Source organism: Chanodichthys erythropterus, chromosome 3 (assembly GCF_024489055.1).
Source record: "Chanodichthys erythropterus isolate Z2021 chromosome 3, ASM2448905v1, whole genome shotgun sequence".
Taxonomy (NCBI): domain Eukaryota; kingdom Metazoa; phylum Chordata; class Actinopteri; order Cypriniformes; family Xenocyprididae; genus Chanodichthys; species Chanodichthys erythropterus.
In genome coordinates, this window is record NC_090223.1 from 5,703,828 (window position 1) to 5,727,724 (window position 23,897).

The 23,897-nt window shown below is 40.3% G+C and overlaps 1 protein-coding gene across 1 annotated transcript; it reads right to left on the reverse strand.

The window, feature by feature from the left end:
* Positions 1-2,128: 2,128 nt before the first annotated feature.
* LOC137015384 (uncharacterized) lies at positions 2,129-4,973 on the reverse strand. The gene is made up of 2 exons (XM_067380310.1): positions 4,610-4,973; positions 2,129-4,184 (listed from the first exon to the last, which is right to left on the reverse strand). Exons 1-2 carry the CDS (start codon positions 4,937-4,939, stop codon positions 2,799-2,801), a joined length of 1,716 nt encoding a protein of 571 aa, XP_067236411.1. The 5' UTR covers positions 4,940-4,973; the 3' UTR covers positions 2,129-2,798.
* Positions 4,974-23,897: the final 18,924 nt, after the last annotated feature.

Sequence of the window (23,897 nt, forward strand, 5' to 3'; positions counted from 1 at the left end):
GATCCTCGTTCACTGCAGGAATCTGAAACGGTTCGGTGTCCAGATGATGATCACCATCTGGTGCTATGATTCAACATCATGACATACATTTTTAACATGTACTCACAGCTGACAGTGCTTTATTTTTCCTTCACAATGAGGCACAAATTGGATTTCCAGACCCTTCACCATCTCTGTTCCTCTCTGTTGAGATGAGCTGCTGACCTCCATATGATCTGCTGAGACTCTCATAACCTTCAAGAAACAGATCATGAACCAACCATCTCTTCACTACTATTTACAGCAGCAAGTAAACATGAATGAACATCAGAAGATATGATAATGAAATCAATCATGTATCATGTAATCCATCAATCAGTGTTTCAATAAATGTCAGTACAACAGCTGGAGAACAATGATGTCACGTAACAACACATTTACCTCAGAAAATACATTCAGTAACTATAAACTCTAGAGAGAAGCATTCTGATAAATACTTTAATTCACTGAAATCATCTCATTTTTCTCTGATTTAACTCCTTCAGTTTAAAGGGGGAATACCTGTGTGTGGGTGTTTGTGGCTCAGCATGCCAACTAGATTTTTATCAAGAGCTGAGTAAATGATTTTAGACTAAACACTTTAATTCACTTAAATCAAGCCACTATTCTCTGACTCATTCTGTGTATTATAGCTCTTCAGTTCAAAGGGGAATACCTGTGTTGGTGTTTTTGTGTGTAAACTGGCTTTTTATCAAGAAGAGCTGCTCTACTATCACTTATTCTCACCAACTGACGTTTTGATTAAAAACTTGCATAGCACATGTTTGCATGCTTAAATCTATCTTATTTTTTATTCATGCAAAGTTAATGATTAAGGAATTATGTGTCATTGGCACAGTTATTTGAGTGAAGCAATAGCCAGAACGATGATGACCACAAACACCACAGAAACGCTCTTAAATGTCCAACACAAATGAACATCTTTCCCTTTTCTCAGAAATACATAATATACTCACTTCACTTCAACATTTACTCTCCTAAAAGAGCATAACAGACAGTTAGATGAATAACTGTCTTCCTCTATAAACACCAGCAGCTTTTGATCTGTTTCTGACACTTCTTAGTCCTGATGTGTGTTGAGTGTCCGGCAGACGGCGCCAAATCCTCTCATTCAAACTCTCACTGTGTGTTTGTGTGTAAACATTTTAATGAACACAAAAATATGAATTCAATTAAATGTCTAATAAATATTGGTATAAAACACTTAATTAATGACATTTTCTCTTTATCATGATCTAATCTAAAGTGAGAACTATTTACTCCTAATAACCAATTAACAGTTAATTTATTACGAGCTAATTAAATAATAATAATTGTGTTATTACAGTGAGCTGCAGTGGTGACTGATAAAATATGTTTTTTAACCTCAAACGTTTCAGTTCCATCAGCTTTGACTGTATAAACACATCTCCTACTTCCTCTGTAACTAAAGTGCTCATTATTTGAACGACCTGATTCTGGATCTCATATAGTGCATTACAGGGAATTGTTTTCACGGCATGTTTCAGTTCAGGATCTTTTCTGCGGGTATACTCAAAGAGGGATAGAAACAGGTCACTACCACCATCCAAAAACAAGCTACTGTAAATGTGTCCTGGTGTCCATTTGCACAGAGAAACTCGATCATGTCACTTATGTGTTTCTACCTTAAATGAATTCGCTAACAGTGATTGTAAATTAAGTTATTACATTGTTAGCTAACTATGATTAAATATGTCTGAAATTATAACTAAGAGTGACTGTTATCAGAGTTGACTGTCCAGATTATGTAATGCTGACATGAATTCTCTGTAAAGCTGCTTTGAAACGATGTATTGTGAAAGCGCTATACAAATAAATATGAAAGGATTTATGCTTGAGAGGTAATAGTGATTTTGTTGAAGTTGAAACCAGTTCTGATGCTCACTGTTGGCTCTTTCAGCGGTGGACAGGGATCAGCATGGGCACCCTGACTGGCTATTCAGTTATACAGTGTTTAGTAGGACACAACAGAGACTGTAATACATTGTGATGTTTGTTTACAGGATAAAGTATTGTGTTATCTGAGGAAAATACTGCTTGAGTGTATGAAGAAAGACTCTCACAAGAGTTATGCAACACGTGTTTATTGGTGTTTTGTCTGACATGTTAAATGACATGTAAAGTGACAGAAGACATTTTGATTTATTAAAAACATTACAAGTTACTGATGGCAGCACAACAGTCTCATTGTTAAAACATACTGCAGCAGCGCCAGTCGACAGCACATCAACTTTAAAGACATTATAAACACTAAAGTATGATTTCTTTCTATGAAGCTGCTTTAGCACAATGAGTCAAGCCATAATTATTTGTGAAGATATTTTCAAGATGAAAAGCACTATTCAAATAAATGTGAAGCTTTAGCTGGACTGTGTTCTGTTGAGTGTGAGTGGATGGAGATGGACACAGATTTAATTTTGCTTCATGAAAATCACATCATTGCTCTGTAAGTTTTGTGTGGATCTGTTCAAACTCATATACATCATAGATTTGTTTTACTGAAAACCAAGTATTAATGTATCAATTATTTGCAAATGTATAAAAGAATTATGTATTTTTAAGCTGTTTGTTTTTGCAAAAAAAATCATTAGGAAAATATATTTTCTAAAATATATTTATAGAAGCACAGAGAGTCTTATTTTATGTTAGAAAGAGTCTCTCGGTTAGTAAGCACTCCAAGTACAATTACAATGAACTTTGTGAAGTGCTGCTTTAGTAATTATGGTCATTTAAACCAACTAACCACAGCTTGTGCAGCAATAATCCCAGCTGCCATCAGTAGTGTGGCACCACAGGTATTTTTCACCATGGTAGCCACAGGGGTGATCAGACTTGCAGGTTTTGCCACTCAGAGTGGATTTGCAGTCATCAGAAGTACAGCACTTGTGTTTTTTGCCATCATCTGTGTAGCACCACCTATAACTTGAACCATATTTGGCACAGGCGTTGTTGTTGCGGCAGTACTGCCCGTTTTTAGCCTTACTTCTCCACAGCGGAGGACTGCAGTAATCCCAGCCGCCAGAGATTTTGTTACACCAGTAGTAGTCCTCACCGTATTTGCCGCAGGGGTGATCATCCTTGCATCGCTCTCCTTTATACGTGATGAGTGAGTACGGGGGTGAACACGCTATCAGTTCCTGGCCTGAGGAACACCTGTAGCTCTGGAGATCATCCTGGTACAGACAGAGAGAAGAGCAGCAGGGCTTGATTTCACCTCCTGTGTAGCAGCGACAGCCAGAACCAGAGTCAGAGATTCTTAAACAGGGCGAGCCATCAGCTGCAATATTGCGCTTCTTTGGGACCATCTGGCATTCAACAGATTCTTTTCCGTAATTAGTTATAAGACAAGCTCTTTCAGTAGAAACCTGTAGCTCTTCTGCCACAGTGGAATAAGAGCTCAAACTGTCGAAAGTTAATTTTACAATCATGTCAGTCACCTCGACATCCTCTCCATTAGTGCTGACTGTATGGAGCGCATCATACGTGTCCTGCACATCTAGGGTCGCTGGAAGACCGATTACTTTCTGAAATGCTTTCTTAACCTCGTCTAATTTATTATGGTCCTCAAAACAATCATCCACAAAGATCTTAATATTTGAGAGCTCATAGAGTTGATTGAGCCGTTTGTTCAGCTGTGAGACACTCATCAGGTTTACTTTACCTTCCGGCAGGTTTTCTCCTATATAGCCGAAGGAAAAACACTCGTCATCATCATGGTGTTCATAACAGACAGCCGTCCAGATGTGAGAGGGCACCGTCACCCTGTTAGAGTCCTCAGGTTTTTCCCTCTGTGGTATTCGTTTATTTGCATCAGGTACTGTACCCGTGACAATGTAGGCTGTTGCCTCCTCACTGTCAAGCTTCTTTATCAAAAATCTCTTTAAAGTGCTCTCCCAGTTCTTCCACTGGATACGATTGAAACGCGCATCCATAGGTGCTGCATTGGTCAGTGTAAACGTTGCTGTGCGGCCGTCAGCACATTGGAAGCTGTTGGGGTTCAGTTGTCCTCGATCATATCCAGTGTCTCTGTAGTCGCTGCTGATGGCTTGATTTCCTTTATAAGTATCTTGATTCTTTTTATTCTCAGGGACCATATAATCAATTGTGGAGTAGGAATCAGAAATCTGCAGAAGAATTATGTTATGATGGTTAGTTTGATGTTTTATTGCTTGTGAGAAAACACTTTCATGTTTTTCTAAACTTCATACGAAAAAAGTTTTGTTCTTCCTCTCTGATTTGTCTCACAGTGGACAGCTTTACTTTCATAAAGTACCATCAGTCTAATGTATTTTATAAATTATTTGTAATTTGTAATAAATTAATTATAATTAATTACAAAACAGAATGAGGACCAATAATTAAATCAACTAAACACAACTGTGTTGTTTCTTATGAAATGCAGAGCTTATATTTTTTGCGACAATGACATTTTTTCCTATTACTTTTAAAGCTGCTTTGAAACAATCTGTATTGTATAAAGTGCTATAGAAATAAATGTGACTTGAACTGCTAATGAAAGTCTTTTGTTAGAAATGAAGCGCATAGTTACCTGTGGCTCTAAGTACCACGTGTTTGTCTTTCCAGTAGTGTCTGAGCATGAAGGATCCAGTGTGTAGGCGCTGTAGAGGGGAATCTTGTGATAAATTGAGTACAGCGTACTATAGTAATAATCATGGTGGTATATGTCATCATCACCAAACACCATAGTTGTGGTTCCATCGTCTAACTTTTGACATATCTTCTTGGCATTCTGATCCATTCCCTCTGGTTCTGTGTATTTGTAGAAAAACTCGCTACACTCATCAAAGGTCTCAACCACTTTTGCCTGAGCTCTGAATGCTCTCAGCACAATACAGGTGAGCAGACCCAGAACAAACATGGTGTGAAGCTGGTCTTGTGTTTGAGAGACACCAGAAGCACAGCTGCCTTAAATACACAGTCAGAGTCAGTGATGATGTGGAGGTGTGACTGAAATTAACAAATGAGAAATGAGGAATATGATGAAGCTTCACCATGCTTATAAGGGTCATTTCAGCGGAAGGAAGTTCAGAGGCCACATTTAAACCACATAACATGTGAAGGGCCACAAATTAGAACTTACATCATAAGACTTTATTTAAGACAATATTTACAGTTTTTAGTCCTAGTGGAAAATCTGAGTCTGTATTCTTCTCACCACTAATGTTTGGCTGTTGATCACTGGCAGCTGCTCTAAGACAGTCTGTTAGTTAGATGATAACATTGCTTTGACTTTATTATTCCCACTGTAGAAGGTCAAGATTTCCTCAGCACATTGGATTAATGCAGGATACATATCTTTCAGAACACACCTGGTCCAAAATGTGTCAGTGCTCTCTTTTTATGTCTTTCTTTAATGATGCTGTTGTGCTACAGGTCCTCAAATGTTGTCCTTTCCACATTGAAGTGTCCTGATGTGATTTCAACATAAGCAGCCTGTATGTCACAAGCGAATGGATTCTCTGTGAATGTCAGTAAAGGTGTTATGGATTTAACCCTCTACAGCACAGCGTTGCCCTCAGGCAACGGAAAGTTTCCTTTAGCCCAATGTTTAGTAAATTTTTCTTTAAATGATTACACCCAATTAGAAAGGTCGAGAAAGTACCAAAGAACAGTTCAGTAAGGTGTGAAAGTCACTATCAAGCACCATTTGAAGGTGGGACGTCCTGTTCTGACACATGGTCACATGAGCACATGGTGTGAGAAAAAGGCAATATTATTTGCTTTAGTAATCTCATTTAAAATGACATGAACTGTATATAAAAATATGTGTGTGTATAAAGGTGTAGAGAAGCCTTTTGTCAGGTTTTATGTTTTTTTTTTTATTTTGCATGTTAAGAAATTCAGTTTCTCTTTTCGTTGCCTCAGGGCAACATTGTGCGATAAGGGGTACTTTTCGAGGTCATGGCGGGTCTGGAGCCTCGGCAGGCCATGGTGGGACTGAAGCCCACAAGACCAGCTTCACAACATGTTTGTTCTGGGTCTGCTCATCTGTATTGTGCTGAGAGCATTCAGTGCTCAGGCAGAAGAGGTCGAGACCTTTGATGAGTGTAGTATGTTTTTCTACAACGCCACAGAACCAGGAGGAATGGATCAGAATGCCAAGAAAATCTATCAGAGGTTGGAGGATGAAAAGGAAATGATGGTATATGATTATGATGACACGCGCCTCTTTGGTTACTATGCTACACTGTACTCTGTTCCTCACCAGATTCCCCTCTACAGCGCCTACACACTGAAACAGTCATGCTCAGACACTAATGGAAGGATGGACACGTGGCACTTAGAGCCACAGGTAACTATGTGCTTCATTTCTAACAAAATACTTTCATTAGCAGTTTATGTCTTTCTTTAAGGATGTTGTTGTGTTGCAGGTTCTCAAATGCTGTCCTTTCCACATTGAAGTGTTCTGATGTGATTATAACATAAGTAGCCTGTATGTCACAAACGAATGGAATTTAACCTCTACAGCACAGCGTTGCCCTCAGGCAATGGAAAGTTTTCTTTAGCCCAATGTTTAGTAAATTTTTCTTTAAATGATTACACCCAATTAGAAAGGTCGAGAAAGTACCAAAGAACAGTTCAGTAAGGTGTGAAAGTTACTATCAAGCACCATTTGAAGGTGGGACGTCCTGTTCTGACACATGATCACAGGATCACATGGTGTGAGAAGGCTAGATTATTTGTAATCTCATTTAAAACAACATGAACTGTACATAAAAAAATATGTGTGTGTGTATGAAGGTATAGAGGAGCCTTTTGTCAGGTTTTATGAGTTTTTTAAAAAAAATATATTTTGCATGTTAAGAAATTCAGTTTCTCTTTTCGTTGCCTCAGGGCAACATTGTGCGATAAGGGGTACTTTTTGGACAATACCTCACATTGGCCACAATGTATTCTAAGAAGATGCAAGGTGGGTGTGCAGGAACACCCAAAGTGATGTGCAACAATTGTAACATACACTACAATTTCACAGCAGAGAAGAACTGCTTTTTGAAGTTTTGTACGGAGTGAAATCTTATTACATGAAGTACATTAAATGGCATAACACACTACATGATACAAACCTATGCATGTATGACCTGGACCTGGCCGTGGGCAGCCATGGTGGGTCTGGAGCCTCGGCAGGCCATGGCGACAGCAAAACCCCGTCCATGAATTCCCCAGCCACGGGTACATGCCCATCACCAAAAATTTTCTTGGGGAAATCTGTGGTAAGTAGGGCTATGTGGGCTGGGCCATGTTGGATGGTTTGAGCTGGCTTGTCGAGGGTTGGAGAGACGAGCTTGCAGGTTGCTGGAGCGGGCTCATGGAAGGCTGGAGCGGGCCCTTGGAGAACTGGCACTTGCCCGTGGAGAACAGGATCTGGCTCAAGGAGAATTAGAGCAGGCTCATGGAAGACCTTGACCTGGCTATGGGCAGCCATGGCAGGTTAGAGGCCGTGGGCAGCCATGATGGGTCTGGAGCCTCGGCAGGCCATGGCGATACCTTGGGGAATTCTGTAGTAGTCAGAGCTATGTGGGCTGGGCCATGTTGGAGGGTTGGAGCTGGCTTGTCGAGGGTTGGAAAGGCGGGCTCGTTGAGGGCCGGAGAGATGAGCTTGCAAGTTGCTGGAGCAGGCTCGTCGGCTGCTGGAGTGGGCTCTTGGAGAACAGGTACTTGCTCGTAGAAAACTGGATCTGGCTCAAGGAGAATTAGAGCAGATTCGTGGAAGGCTAGAGCAGGCCCTTGGAGAGCTGGTGCTTGCTCATGGAGATTAATAGTTGACTCAAGGAGAATTAGAGCAGGCTTATGGAAGGCTGGAGTGGGCTTGTGGAAGGCTGGAGCGGGCTCGTGGAAGATTGGAACTACTGGTTCCGCCCAAAAGTCTATTAGCCATATGTCCGCATTGGGTGAGGGATCAGGTTTGGAGGCATGCTCCACTAGATGCTCTGGTGAGGCAGCGGCCATCTTCTTGTGCCGTCTGGGCCTCGCAATGGCTCTCTTTCTAGACGGCTTGGGTTTGGGGTCAGACAGGACCACTGGGGAATGCCCACTGGAGCGGTAGGTGGAGGGATTCGGCTGCTGGTGAACTGGCCAGGCCGCCTGTATTTCTGGGAAGACCGGACGAGGAGAGTACGACTTTACGTGAACCTCTTCAATTTCGAACTCGGGGCCATTTAGGAAGAGAATCAGATTAATAGACTCGACTGGGGAAACGAGGCATTCAGGTTCAATATAGCGAATCGTATCCTCGTCCAGACCTCCCAGAAAACAGGAGTTAAGAATGGCATCTGGTCAGCTCACCTTGCAAGACTGCTTGGCGAATTCCTTCACATTCTTCTCCAGCAGGCGACCATCCTACCTGAAAGCCCAGAGACAGTCCTCAGCTGTGAGCCTGCGTTGGTGGTTTCTTGAGGGCACAGGAATGGGGAAAATACCCATGTTTAAAAACTTGTGGAAGTCCATGAGGCATTCACTGACATCCACAAATATAGGGTACTTTATTAACAACGAAGGAGAAATGCAACCAAACACACTAACATAACATTACAGTTTTTTCCAATTGCTAACACACAATTTTTCAAACTAGTCTGGTTTTATCAAAACACTTAACACAATTCACAAAACCACACACCCAAACTGCAAAATACCTCATATATCCTGCAAAATGAAGCACTGCAACCGAAACTACACAGAGCATTATCAAAATCAAACTTTTGCATGAAATGGCACACACTTCATTCATATTACCAGATTTTTGCCTAACCACCTACACACTGTTGGGCATAATGAAAAGCACCCCCATCTTTAGTATGCTTTGCCATAATACTAAAATATGTATCAGATTGTTCACATGCACAGAAATATTTGCAGATACACACACATGCTGTTGCAACATTTTTATTTTTTTTCCTTCACTACAGTAAACAAGTCAGTACAACATAAGCACAGCAGATATATTTACATGGGACTGAACAAAAATATTCTTACAAAAAAAGTAAACTGAAAAAGAAAATTTCTGAAAAAAAATATATTACAGTAAAAAAAAAAAAAAAAAAAAAAAAAAAAAAAAGGCATAAATAAAGGCTAAAATAATTAGGCAGCATCTTGCCGCACAGCCGGGTCTGGCCACAACGCCTCGTCAACATCACAGGCAATATCTTCCCTTGCCAGACATCGAGGGAAGAAGCGCCTTGAGTGCCTTATCCATCCCTGAATTGCACCCACATCAATCTCATCACATGCCTCTTCCATGGCCTGCACAAGAGGCATGCGCACAAAGGGCTGCCGGTCGTATACCTTCCACCGCCATGCCGAAAAGAATTCTTCTATGGGGTTCAGAAATGGTGAGTATGGTGGGAGGTATTGCACGAGAAATGTTGGGTGGTCAGCAAACCAGTTTTGGACTGGGGCTGCACGATGAAAGCTCACGTTGTCCCATACTACAACGTAGCGGTTTCTTTGATGGTCTGCATCATTCATACGCTCTGGTGGTATGAGAATGTTGTGAAGTCTGTCCAGAAATGTGAGAATATGGGCTGTGTTGTATGGTCCAAGTTTGGCATGACGGTGGAGGACACCATGCATATTGGAGATGGCAACGCACATTGTGATGTTCCCACCACGTTGGCCAGGAACATCTATAATGGCTCTGTGGCCAATGAGGTTTCTCCCTCTTCTTCTGGTCTTTGCTAGGTTGAACCCAGCCTCATCTATAAAGATGAACTCATGTGGGATTGCATGAGCATCCATTTCCAGTACTCCCTGAAAACAAAGAACAAAAATCACTCAATATGGTGTTATCCAGTACACTGGGAAACAATGTTGTGTGTAGTGTACTGCAGTCAATATAGTACTTACATCCACATATGCTCGTCTGAACTCTTTGTTTCTTTGAGAGTTTCTCTCAAACGGCACCTTATAAAGTTGTTTCATTCTGATTTGGTTTCGCTTGAGAATGCGAGCCAATGTGGACAGACTAACTCGTTGAATGTTGTTGAATAAGGTGTTGTCTTGGATGATGTGGCTTTGAATTTCTCGTAATCTGTTTTCATTATTTTCCAAAACCAAGTTTACAATGGCAGCTTCCTGTACCCCGGTGAACATTTGGTCCCTTCCTCCACCATGGTGTCGTCTCTCAGTCCTTTAGAAAAAATAAAAAAAATATATATAGGGCTTGGACAATGGAGCCTAAATATTTTCCCCCACAGTAGAGTACATTGTACAGGAAACTTGTACAGTTCATGAATGGCTGATGTCATACACTAAGTAAACAGGTGTCACCCAACTGATACACTATGACATGGGGTATACTACATGTGTACTACATGAAATTTTGGTTACATACCTGTTCTCCAGTCTAAAGGTCCGGATGACAAAGGCGACAGTAAAACGGCTCAAGTTTGGCTGCACTCTCTGTCCAGCCTCACGCATTGTCAACCCATGGTTGATGACATGATCTACTAAGGTTGCTCTGATTTCATTTGAAAGTGTTTGTCTTCTTTGGCCATGAACTCCTCTACCTGCTCTACCCCTACCTCTCACTCTTCCTCCCCCTCTTATTCTCAACCTCCCTCTTCCTCTTCCTCTTCCTCTCTCTGCAATGTCTTCCATTGTTGTTGTAAAAAAAAAAGGTTCTCACCTGTGGTCTTTTCATAGTGCTTACATCCTGATTGAAGTGTTAACAATTAACCACTGAGGTGTTTGGCCAGGTGGCACATGTAATTGGCCAATTAGCTCATGTAGTGTCATTTTGAATGGCAGTGTTTTGAAATGGCAAACATGTGACTTTATGTCAGATTGTTGTGTCTTATGCAGAGAACTGTATTTAGTGAATTTAAAAAGTGCTATTTTGAAATGCAAAATGTGTGTAAAACAGAAAAGGTGTTTAGACTTTTGGAGACTTGAGAAGAAGTTTTGCTCTCTGTGTGTCAGTTTAAATAATTGTGCTGTGCATGTCATTTTAGTGTGTTAGCAATTGGAAAAAAACTGTAAGATCAGACAAGGAGTGCAGGGAGTGAATTCATTATAAAGGGTGTGCAGATGATGAAGAACATGTGCAGGTGACGAGTGATGATGGGGAAATGACGAGGAAGTGAGTGCAGGTGTGGAAACAAGGAGGATGATGTGAAATGGAGTCCGGGAACAAAGGTAACTGTGGCAGGAGGAGGGTGGGGGGCAATTTTATTATTTATTTTTTTTATGTGGAATATTTTTTTTCATGTGCCATCAACGTGTACAGTAGCAAATCTGGAGGAAAACTCATCTTTTAGCTCCCTGAGATAGGAACAGTAAGCGCTGGGTGAAAATGAACCTGGTTCTGTCACTTTTTTCTGTCCCTTCCTCTTCCTTTCCTGGCATTGTTATTGCATGGTAGAAGGGAATTGTTATCTTCACTCCAATTTATGTGTATAATGTTATTTTACTTATCTGTGTGATTATTTTTGTCATTTTGCACTTTTTGCTTTATATATTTTTGTCTAATGTATGTAAATGAGCACATGGTGATCACAAGATGACAAGGGTACATCATACATGTTTTATAGAGCACATTAAGAGTCACTTATAGAGGCTGCTTTTCTGTTGTGTTCATGTCAATAAAAAGATCCAGTGAATTTGACTCCTGGGGCCCATTTCAGAAAGGAGGTTCTGTGAAAACTCTGAGTATGTTAACCCAGAAAGGGCGCCATCTATGTGTGTTTGTCTATTATTCACTGCAAGCGTCCCTCCTATAGGGATGCTCCATTCTCACTTGACACTCTTCCCGAGGGAGGAGGTGTCTGCATCTGTGCCTGGTGTTGGAGCCCCATGTGTGCTGAGGCAATATGGCGGCTGCAGTCATAGGGCTCGCAGATGAGCTCGTTGGGAATTCTGAGAGAATTATATTTTCTTTCGGCTTCCTGGGGCTGACGAGGGTGTATTGTTGGATGACGGTGACGTCCGTGTTTGATGTCGCTGCGTCCGATAGCGACCGCTCCTCTGGCTGCTCTGTAAGGACCTTCCTGCTTCGCTACTGTTCGGACGCTCTTGCTTACAGCTCCGCGCTTTGCTCTATTGCTTTTATATTTTATCTCCTAATTTTAACTACAGCAGAATCAGCACAGTGCTCAAATGACAAATCTTGGCACCAACAATCTTTTTACAGTTTTTTACAGACGCTAGGACACATTTCTCAATACTTAGGTCACTTTTGCAAAACTCTTCACACAGTGAGCACAACAGAAGTCTATGTGGGCTAAACTGAGGATCAATTATCATTGCTTTGGCACAAAATGCATTCAATGACTACATCTCTCAAATTTCATGAATTATTTTCTCACTCAGACACAACAACTGCCCAAACTCTTTGTATGTACAGGCCAATCTGCACATGCTTACATACTGTTTTCAAAACTGTTAAACTTATGTTCAAAACAATAACATAATACAAAACTCAATAAGACAGCAATTTGCTACATTCCTACAGTAATATTTTAAAGAAATATATTTTAAATCTTAAAATTACAGTTTTTTACAGATGCTAGGACACATTTCTCAATACTTAGGTCACTTTTGCAAAACTCTTCACACAGTGAGCACAACAGAAGTCTATGTGGGCTAAACTGAGGATCAATTATCATTGCTTTGGCACAAAATGCATTCAATGACTACATCTCTCAAATGTCATGAATTCTTTTCACACTCAGACACAACAACTGCCAAAACTCTTTGTACGTACAGGCCAATTTGCACATGCTTACATACTGTTTTCAATACTGTTAAACTTATGTTCAAAACAATAACATCATACAAAACTGAATAAGGCAGAAATATGCTGCATTTCTACAGTAATATAGTTATGAAATATATTCTGAATATAAAAAATCCAATACTATCAGAGGAATTAGATGAAACTGAACACCTACACAGGCATTCGTTTTTCAGTTTCATTACCATACTATCAGAGGAATATATTCAATATATACTATCAGAGGAATATATATTCAAAAGGGGAAACTTAGGAATAATTTTGTTCTGTAATGTAAACATGGACCATGTAACATGTACTGCAGTGAATTATAAGCAGTAGAGAGTGTCATTCTTGTTTTATAAAGAAATTTAAAAAAAGAAAACATTGTATAATGCTAACTGATGTTAGTGTTTTTACAGTTTTTTCCAATTGCTAACACACTAAAATGACATGCACAGCACAATTATTTAAACTGACACACAGAGAGCAAAACTTCTTCTCAAGTCTCCAAAAGTCTAAACACCTTTTCTGTTTTACACACATTTTGCATTTCAAAATAGCACTTTTTAAATTCACTAAATACAGTTCTCTGCATAAGACACAACAATCTGACATAAAGTCACATGTTTGCCATTTCAAAACACTGCCATTCAAAATGACACTACATGAGCTAATTGGCCAATTACATGTGCCACCTGGCCAAACACCTCAGTGGTTAATTGTTAACACTTCAATCAGGATGTAAGCACTATGAAAAGACCACAGGTGAGAACCTTTTTTTTTTACAACAACAATGGAAGACATTGCAGAGAGAGGAAGAGGAAGAGGAAGAGGGAGGTTGAGAATAAGAGGGGGAGGAAGAGTGAGAGGTAGGGGTAGAGCAGGTAGAGGAGTTCATGGCCAAAGAAGACAAACACTTTCAAATGAAATCAGAGCAACCTTAGTAGATCATGTCATCAACCATGGGTTGACAATGCGTGAGGCTGGACAGAGAGTGCAGCCAAACTTGAGCCGTTTTACTGTCGCCTCTGTCATCCGGACCTTTAGACTGGAGAACAGGTATGTAACCAAAATTTCATGTAGTACACATGTAGTATACCCCATGTCATAGTGTATCAGTTGGGTGACACCTGTTTACTTAGTGTATGACATCAGCCATTCATGAACTGTACAAGTTTCCTGTACAATGTACTCTACTGTGGGGGAAAATATTTAGGCTGCATTGTCCAAGCCCTATATATATTTTTATTTTATTTTTTCTAAAGGACTGAGAGACGACACCATGGTGGAGGAAGGGGCCAAATGTTCACCGGGGTACAGGAAGCTGCCATTGTAAACTTGGTTTTGGAAAATAATGAAATCAGATTACGAGAAATTCAAAGCCACATCATCCAAGACAACACCTTATTCAACAACATTCAACGAGTTAGTCTGTCCACATTGGCTCGCATTCTCAAGCGAAACCAAATCAGAATGAAACAACTTTATAAGGTGCCGTTTGAGAGAAACTCTCAAAGAAACAAAGAGTTCAGATGAGCATATGTGGATGTAAGTACTATATTGACTGCAGTACACTACACACAACATTGTTTCCCAGTGTACTGGATAACACCATATTGAGTGATTTTTGTTCTTCGTTTTCAGGGAGTACTGGAAATGGATGCTCATGCAATCCCACATGAGTTCATCTTTATAGATGAGGCTGGGTTCAACCTAGCAAAGACCAGAAGAAGAGGGAGAAACCTCATTGGCCACAGAGCCATTATAGATGTTCCTGGCCAACGTGGTGGGAACATCACAATGTGCGTTGCCATCTCCAATATGCATGGTGTCCTCCACCGTCATGCCAAACTTGGACCATACAACACAGCCCATATTCTCACATTTCTGGACAGACTTCACAACATTCTCATACCACCAGAGCGTATGAATGATGCAGACCATCAAAGAAACCGCTACGTTGTAGTATGGGACAACGTGAGCTTTCATCGTGCAGCCCCAGTCCAAAACTGGTTTGCTGACCACCCAACATTTCTCGTGCAATACCTCCCACCATACTCACCATTTCTGAACCCCATAGAAGAATTCTTTTCGGCATGGCGGTGGAAGGTATACGACCGGCAGCCCTTTGTGCGCATGCCTCTTGTGCAGGCCATGGAAGAGGCATGTGATGAGATTGATGTGGGTGCAATTCAGGGATGGATAAGGCACTCAAGGCGCTTCTTCCCTCGATGTCTGGCAAGGGAAGATATTGCCTGTGATGTTGACGAGGCGTTGTGGCCAGACCCGGCTGTGCGGCAAGATGCTGCCTAATTATTTTTCTTGCCTTTTTTTTGTTTTGTTTTTTTTACTGTAATATTTTTTTTTCAGAAATTCTTTTTCAGTTTACTTTTTTTGTAAGAATATTTTTGTTCAGTCCCATGTAAATATATCTGCTGTGCTTATGTTGTACTGACTTGTTTACTGTAGTGAAGGAAAAAAAATAAAAATGTTGCAACAGCATGTGTGTGTATCTGCAAATATTTCTGTGCATGTGAACAATCTGATACATATTTTAGTATTATGGCAAAACATACTAAAGATGGGGGTGCTTTTCATTATGCCCAACAGTGTGTAGGTGGTTAGGCAAAAATCTGGTAATATGAATGAAGTGTGTGCCATTTCATGCAAAAGTTTGATTTTGATAATGCTCTGTGTAGTTTCGGTTGCAGTGCTTCATTTTGCAGGATATATGAGGTATTTTGCAGTTTGGGTGTGTGGTTTTGTGAATTGTGTTAAGTGTTTTGATAAAACCAGACTAGTTTGAAAAATTGTGTGTTAGCAATTGGAAAAAACTGTAAGGTTGATGTTTTATGACTGACAAAGTGTGTTTGCTGGGTGAAAACCTTTGCTAGTGTTCTGGAAGAATGAGTTGATTTGAGACATGAATGAAGTGTTTTGGTAGATTTAGTGCATTTTGAATGTGAAATTAACTGCTGTACCAAGATGAAAGTTGGTTAGGAGAACTGTGTGAAGAGTTTTGAAAAAGTGACCTAAGTATTGAGAAATGTGTCCTAGCGATTGTAAAAAACTGTAAATGCTATAAAAACAATTGAATTGTATCTGTATCAGTGGATGGTGTGTATACAAATTCTTGTATTTTGGAATTATAAAAAATTATAAAAATAAATAAACGACATAAAATATTGATGAATTCTGCATCATGTCTGATTCATTCCAGTAACATATATATTGCAGTGAATTATAAACAGAGATGTGTCCTTGTTTTACACAAGAAAACACTATAATGCTACATGTTGTTAGTGTTTTTTAGGTCACTGTTTTGTGGGTGACAGAGTGTGTTTATCGGCTGTCAACCTTTGCTAGTGTTCTGGAAGAATAAGTTGATTTGAGACCTGAATACAGTGTTTTGGTAGTTGTAGTGCATTTTGAATGTGAAATGAACTGCTTTGCCAAGATGAAAGTTGGTTAGGAGAACTGTGTGAAGAGTTTTGCAAAAGTGACCTAAGTATTGAGAAATGTGTCCTAGCGTCTGTAAAAAACTGTAACTGGAAGAATTGCTACAAAAAAGGGGAATTTTTATCCAACCAGCCTCCCACTGATGGCAGCCATCAGCTTACATTCCAGAGAAGGGAAAATATGGCTGCCTACATCCAAAAGGATTAGAAATAATATGCCTCCTCTGGTTGAAGAATCTACCTGCTGCACAAACTGCCACAGACTTCTACAAAGGATTGCAGTTCTTGAAACAAAGTTACTTGCGGGACTACCAAACCAGACGGAACACACAACAGAGCTTCGTCATGGACATCCGCAGCACACAGTCGGTGAGTCCCATGAATCTAATGCCCCTAAACAGACCATACTGAGTGCCGAAATTGGTCAACATATTAATCGATGGCACAAACAGGGAGCGAGACCCAAAGGCACTCGAGACATCAGATTGTCACGAGTATCACATATTAATGCATTAGCAGCCTCTACCCCAAACACTAGTTCCCTACCACCGCCAATGCATCTGGAGAACAGATTTGAAGTGTTAATGAATGTGGGTGAGGAATCCCCAAACATGATCGGACACAGATCAAATCAGCCAGCAGCTAACACCGATGCTAACTGCCGCTCAAGGTTGAACAGTCAGCGGCACTCAGCTCAGAGAGCAGCTGAGCCCAGGACTCTGATAGTGGGTGGCTCTATTATCAGAAACATTAGCAGCAGGGATACAACTACATGCTGCCTTCAACAAGCAACAGTTTCTGATGTAAACAGGGAACTTAAGAGCATTCTGATGAAATATAAGACTGCAAATCGACTTATCATCCATGTGGGGAAGAATGACATTCGGAGCAGTCAGAACTCCTTAAAAGGGATTTCAATTAACTTTTTGAAATACTTAACCCTCTGGAATCTGAGGCTGATTTGGGGCTTGGAGAAGTTTTGACATGCCCTGACATTTGTGCTTTTTTCAGTTGTTCATAAACATATAAATGACAAAAGTGTCATTACACTGTATTCAGCACAAACTAGGCTACAATAATATGTGAGGAACATGTATGTACATGTTTGTATTTTTGAAGGAATAATGTTTATGCGTGGTTATTGAAAAAACAAAAAACTTAAGTCACTGAAATAAGGCCAAAAAAAGTATATTAAATCTGTGTTCACAAGACGTTTGGGTATTGGAGATTGTAGACTAGAGTTTTTGCTTCAGAATTATGTAAAAATTATGCTGCCTACTCCTTCATATAAAACAATATATTGATTTAGTTTTTGTAAGACACTTTTTGTCAAGAAACACAATATGCGTGGAGGCGTGAATCATCATGAATAATGGGCCATTTACACCTGAGAAGACAAAAGAATCACATAATAATGACCTGAAATGACTTGCATATTAATGAGGCCTTTCAGTCAGGTAGGCTGTGAAAAAAACCCTCTGTAATAATGTCTCAGCTCATCATAAACAGCAATACTGTGAAATATTATTACAATTTAAAATAATGGTAATTATATTCTTTAAAATATAATGTATTTCTGTGGTGCAAAGTGTCTGAACAATTATGTTACCTCTATGGCATTTCATATAGGCTTTTAGCTTAAAAGCATGCACATTTGGAGAAATATTGATGGATTCTTATATATTTATGTCAATTTTCTATATTGAGAAGTAATATTTATTGTCATCACTATGAGTGCTGGATACTGTGTTTTTAATTCATACTTGCAGCCGGAGGACGCTCTGTACACCTTTAGGCCACAAATTCATATAAAGAAGAAAAGGAACTAGGAACTAACGGCATGTCTTCTATACCCCTTTTCCACCAAGACAGTTTGAGTGCTGGTTCGGAGCCAGAGCCTAGTTTCAAACCAGTCTTTCGACACACAAAGCACCAGCTCCGAACCAGAAAAAGTGGTTCGTAAGAAGCACCAAAACGTTGCTGGGCTAGAAGTAAGAACCGCTTGCGTCAGGGGCTGGGGGCGGGGTTACCGTGACCAACAAGAAACTTAAGACCGCCATTTTTTAAATAGCAGCTAATCGAGCTAATAGCAGCTCGATCGTAATCTCCGTCTATATACAAATTACGGCGAGCCGTGTTTGGATGCCGATGTAGGTTCGCAAAGCCATGAGCATCAACAGCAGTGAAACATCTGCGATTGTTGACAGAAGGCTTGTTCAAGATGCATCGGAGCAGCGCGGACCGATTCGGCGGGTGCCGCGGATTCGCGGGAGCGTTTGTAGAGCATACGATTCCTTGTACTTTTGGATCGTTCTCGCGGAGCTTTGATGTCATGCGCCGATCGCTTTGCGAGAAGCCGATGCATCTCAAACGAGCCTGGTGTGTTTGTGTTTGGCGCTGCAGCGCTAGCTTTGCTGTGAAATATGAGACGTATACAGTGACGCAAGACCTGGCTCTGTGGTGGCTCTCTAGCCTGTGGAAAGGCAAACTGTTTCTTAGAAGGCTCGTCAGTTGAACCAACTCCGAACTGGCACTAGTACTAGTTCTGAACTAGCACCTGGTTCGTGCTGGTGGAAAGGGGGTATCGCTAACCATTTCTTTAACATCCAAATAAACACTTTTCAAGACAATAAATACACGATTGAGACGATGAATGCATGTATTGCCTCTGAATTTGCGTCTGAATAGCGCTGGCTCCGTGGGCGTGGCCGCATTAGCGGATAATGAGCTGAATCACAGACTTCTAATGCGGCCACGCCCACGGAGCCAGCGCTATTCAGACGCAAATTCAGAGGCAATACATGCATTCATTGTCTCAATAGTGTATTTATTGTCTTGAAAAGTGTTTATTTGGTTGTTAAAGCAATGGTTAGCGATCTCTAGAAGACATGCCATTAGTTCCTGGTTCCTTTTCTTCTTTATATTATGAATTTATGGACTAAAGGTGTAAAGAGCGCCCTCCGGCTGCAAGAATTAAAAACACAGTATCCAGCACTCATAGTGATGACAATAAATATTATTTCTCAGTATAGAAAATTGACATAAATATATAAGAATCCATCAATATTTCTCCAAATGTGCATGCTTTTAAGCTAAAAGCCTATATGAAATGCCATAGAGGTAACATAATTGTTCAGACACTTTGCACCACAGAAATACATTATATTTTTAAAGAATATAATAGAATACCATTATTTTAAATTGTAATAATATTTTACAGTATTGCTGTTTATGATGAGCTGAGACATTATTACAGAGGGTTTTTTTCACAGCCTACCTGACTGAAAGGCCTCATTAATATGCAAGTCATTTCAGATCATTACTATGTGATTCCTTTGTCTTCTCAGGTGTAAATGGCCCATTATTCATGCAGATTCACGCCTCCACACATACTGTGTTTCTTGACAAAAAGTGTCTTACAAAAACTAAATCAATATATTGTTTTATATGAAGGAGTAGGCAGCATAATTTTTACATAATTCTGAAGCAAAAACTCTAGTCTACAACCTCCAATACCCAAAAGTCTTGTGAACACAGATTTAATATACTTTTTTTGGCCTTATTTCAGTGACTTAAGTTTTTGTTTTTTCAATAACCACGCATAAACATTATTCCTTCAAAAATACAAACATGTACATACATGTTCCTCACATATTATTGTAGCCTAGTTTGTGCTGAATACAGTGTAATGACACTTTTGTCATTTATATGTTTATGAACAACTGAAAAAAGCACAAATGTCAGGGCATGTCAAAACTTCTCCAAGCCCCAAATCAGCCTCAGACTCCAGAGGGTTAAAAGACTAAAAGTTCAGTCGTTCATCAGTGGACCACTCCCAGCAAGAGGAACAAATAGATTTACACGGTTGCTTGGGCTTAACACATGGCTGCAAAAAACCTGCAACTTAATGGGACTGAATTTCATCGACAACTTCAATCTGTTCTGGAGTCAGAGACAACCGTTCACTCATGATGGCCTGCACCCAAACAAACTGGGCTCAAGAGTGCTAAAGGACAATATCTACTTCTGCCTATCCACTGCAAATCCACTCAACCTGAATGTCACAAACACACCTGGACAGAGTACAACTGGCCACAGGACTTCATTTCAGCATCTGAATGGACATGCGGTTGACACATCCCACAAGGTCAATGATAACACCACGCAGCCACAACAACCACTGCTCACGGGCACAATCCTGACTGAGCCCTGCCCACAGAGCTCACCAAGAGACAGTGACGTGTTAGAACTGCTCCAAGATTCAGCACCCAAGGACGACTTTCGGGAAAACAGCCAGGGAAGCCAGGACAACATATTACAGCCTCCGGTAACACCAGAGCAACAGCCCCTCTCACCGGACACGTTATCCCTCTCTCCAGCATCCCCTCTTCTGTGCTTCTCAGAGAAAATGGAGGAACTGCTGTGGAACCAAACGTTCCCACTATTTTGCTGTGAACCCCCAGATATCAACAAAAAAGCGTCAAGCCCCAAAACCACCAAAGCCTGTGGGTCCAGCTCGGCCTCCCCCTCCTCCTGCGAGAGCTCTTCGGTCCCTGCCACAACGCCAGGGCCTTCATCCTCCTCCATCTGTTCTAGGTGAACCAAAAACAACCAATAACAGCTCTCAGTGATGTGTGTCGGGTCCCCGCTATGATAACAGTGACTTTATCAAATGTTTACAGAACAAGCGGGAACCCAGAACAAGCGGGAACTGTTGCTTTCTCTATTTCTGTTTTATTATGTGATAGAAAGCCTAAGGCCTTCTCAAACCATTTGGCAAACCCATTTAATCTGCTAACTATTACACGTCAAACTAAGATTACTGTAGTAACAGAAAGTAAGACTGTTAAGTTAGCACTTTTAAACATCCGTTCACTTAAAAATAAATCACTTCTAGTCAATGACTTAATAACCACAAACAATCTAGATTTTATGCTTCTAAATGAAACATGGCTTGAAGACAGTTGTAGTGCAACAATCCTGAATGAAACAGCCCCTCCTAACTTTGCTTTTATGAGTGTCTGCAGAGCTGTTAGGAGAGGTGGAGGTGTTGCTGCTCTATTTAAAGATGTCTATCAATGCAAGTAAGTGTCACTTGGTGATTACCTGTCATTAGAATATTTGGGTATTGTGTTAAAAGGTGCTCCTCGCATTCTGTTTATAGTTATTTACAGACCTCCAAAATACTCTCCGACATTTGTTGAGGACTTTACAGAACTGTTATCAGAAATTTCCTCAGAGTTTGACTGTTTTGCTATTACTGGGGACTTTAACATCCACATAGAAAATGCAGAATCCAATATGGCAAAAGAAATCATAACTGTTTTGAATACTTTTGATCTGACTCAACATGTACATGGACCTACAGACAATCATGGACACACTCTAGATTTAATTATTAGTAAGAGTCTAAACATTTCATCCATTGTCATTAAGGATGTAGCGCTATCTGATCATTTCTGCATTTTCTTTGATATATTGATCTCTCCAACTGTTGAAGCTAGATCTGTCTCAGTCAAAAAGCGATACTTAAATGAGAATACTAGTGCACTGTTTATGAAGGCTATATCTTTAACAACAAGCATATCTGAAGACTCTGTTGATTTTCTCCTTGATTTTTTTAACTCAAAAGTACAGAACGTCATTGATAACATTGCTCCTGTGAAAGTCAGGAAGAAAAGTGGCAGGCAAAAAGCACCGTGGAGAAACTCAACAGCAGTGCAAAATATGAAAAGACAATGCAGAAAAGCTGAGCGCATGTGGCGAAAGACAAAACTCGAAATCCATTATAACATTTATAAAGATATCCTTCATGCTTTCAATGTGGAGCTAGGCAAAGCTAGACAGACCTTCTTCTCAAATATTATAAACAGAAACTTAAACAACACCCGCACTCTTTTTACTACTGTAGAGAGACTAACAAACCCCCCCAAGTCAGATTCTCGGTGAAATGCTCTCAGACAGCAAATGTTGTGAGTTTGCTTCCTTCTTCTCTGAGAAAATTAATAATGTCAGAAAGGCAATCAGCACATCTTTGAGCTGCACTGGGGTAATACAGATCAGATCACAACCTCAGAAAGTAGCTATTATGTCTGTTTTCGAAGCAATTGATGATGCAATTTTGGAAGAATCAGTACACCACCTTAAAACATCAACCTGCGCCCTTGACACACTTCCCACATCTTTTTTCAAAAGCGTGTTTAACTGTTTAGAAGCAGATCTCCTAGAAGTGGTAAATGCCTCACTTCTCTCTGGGACTTTTCCAAAATCCCTGAAAACTGCAGTTGTTAAGCCCCTCCTGAAAAAGAGCAATCTGGATAACACCATATTGATTCAATGATCTTGCCTATGAAAGGAAGATTTGAGATTGGTCTGTTGTTCTTAAGCTTGAATGGATATTTTGACAACTTTCCATCTGGTTTCCGACCACATCACAGCACAGAGACAGCACTCATAAAGATAATAAATGATATTCGCCTTAACACAGATACAGGTAAATTATCAGTGCTGGTTCTACTTGACCTCAGTACTGCGTTTGACACTGTCGATTACAACATTCTTCTTGACAGGCTCGAAAACTGGGTTGGGCTTTCTGGGATGGGCCTTAAATGGTTCAGGTCATACTTAGAAGGGAGAGGTTATTATGTGAGTATCGGTGACCATAAGTCTGAGTGGACATCCATGACATGCAGAGTCCCTCAAGGTTCAATACTTGCACCCCTCCTGTTCAACTTATATATGCTGCCACTGAGCCAAATAATGAGAAAGATCCAAATTGCATATCACAGCTATGCAGATGACACCCAGATTTACCTAGCCCTATCACCTAACGACTACAGCCCCATTGACTCCCTGTGCCAATGCATTGATGAAATTAAAAATTGGATGTGCCTAAACTTCCTTCAGTTAAACAAAGGCAAAACTGAAGTCATTGCATTTGGAAACAAAGATGAAGTTCTCAAAGTGAACATGTACCTTCACTATAGGGGTCAAACAATTAAAAATCAAGTCAGGAATCTTGGTGTGATTTTGGAGTCAGACCTGAGTTTCAGTAGCCATGTAAAGACAATAACTAAATCAGCATATTATCATCTCAAAAATATTGCAAGAATTAGATGCTTCGTCTCCAGTCAAGACTTAGAGAAACTTGTTCATGCTTTCATCACCAGCAATGTGGATTATTGTAATGGGCTCCTCACTGGCCTTCCCAAAAAGACCATAAGACAGCTGCAGCTCGTACAGAACGCTGCTGCCAGGATTCTGAGCAGAACCAGAAAACATGAACACATCACACCAGTCCTCAGGTCCTTGCACTGGCTTCCAGTTGCATTTAGAAGTGATTTTAAAGTACTGTTACTTGTTTATAAATCACTCAATGGCCTAGGACCTCAATACATTGCAGATATGCTCATAGAATATCACTCAGATCATCAGGATCAAGTCATTTAGAAATACCAAGGGTTCACTCAAATTAAGGAGAGTCTGCTTTTAGCTGTTACGCCAGCCGCAGCTGGAACCAGCTTCCAGAAGAGATCAGATGTGCTCCAACAAGTATCCACATTCAAATCCAGACTCAAAACACATCTTTTTATCTATGCATTTGCTGATTGAGCAATGTGCTATGTCCAAACTGTTTGCATTTTATTTTA

Coding starts and splice junctions, on each gene's coding strand:
- LOC137015384 (XM_067380310.1), bottom strand. CDS start 4,939: ATGTTTGTTCTGGGTCTGCTCACCTGTATTGTGCTGAGAGCATTCAGA. Junction 4,185..4,609: donor CGTGGTACTTAGAGCCACAG/GTAACTATGCGC, acceptor ATTCTTCTGCAG/ATTTCTGATTCCTACTCCAC.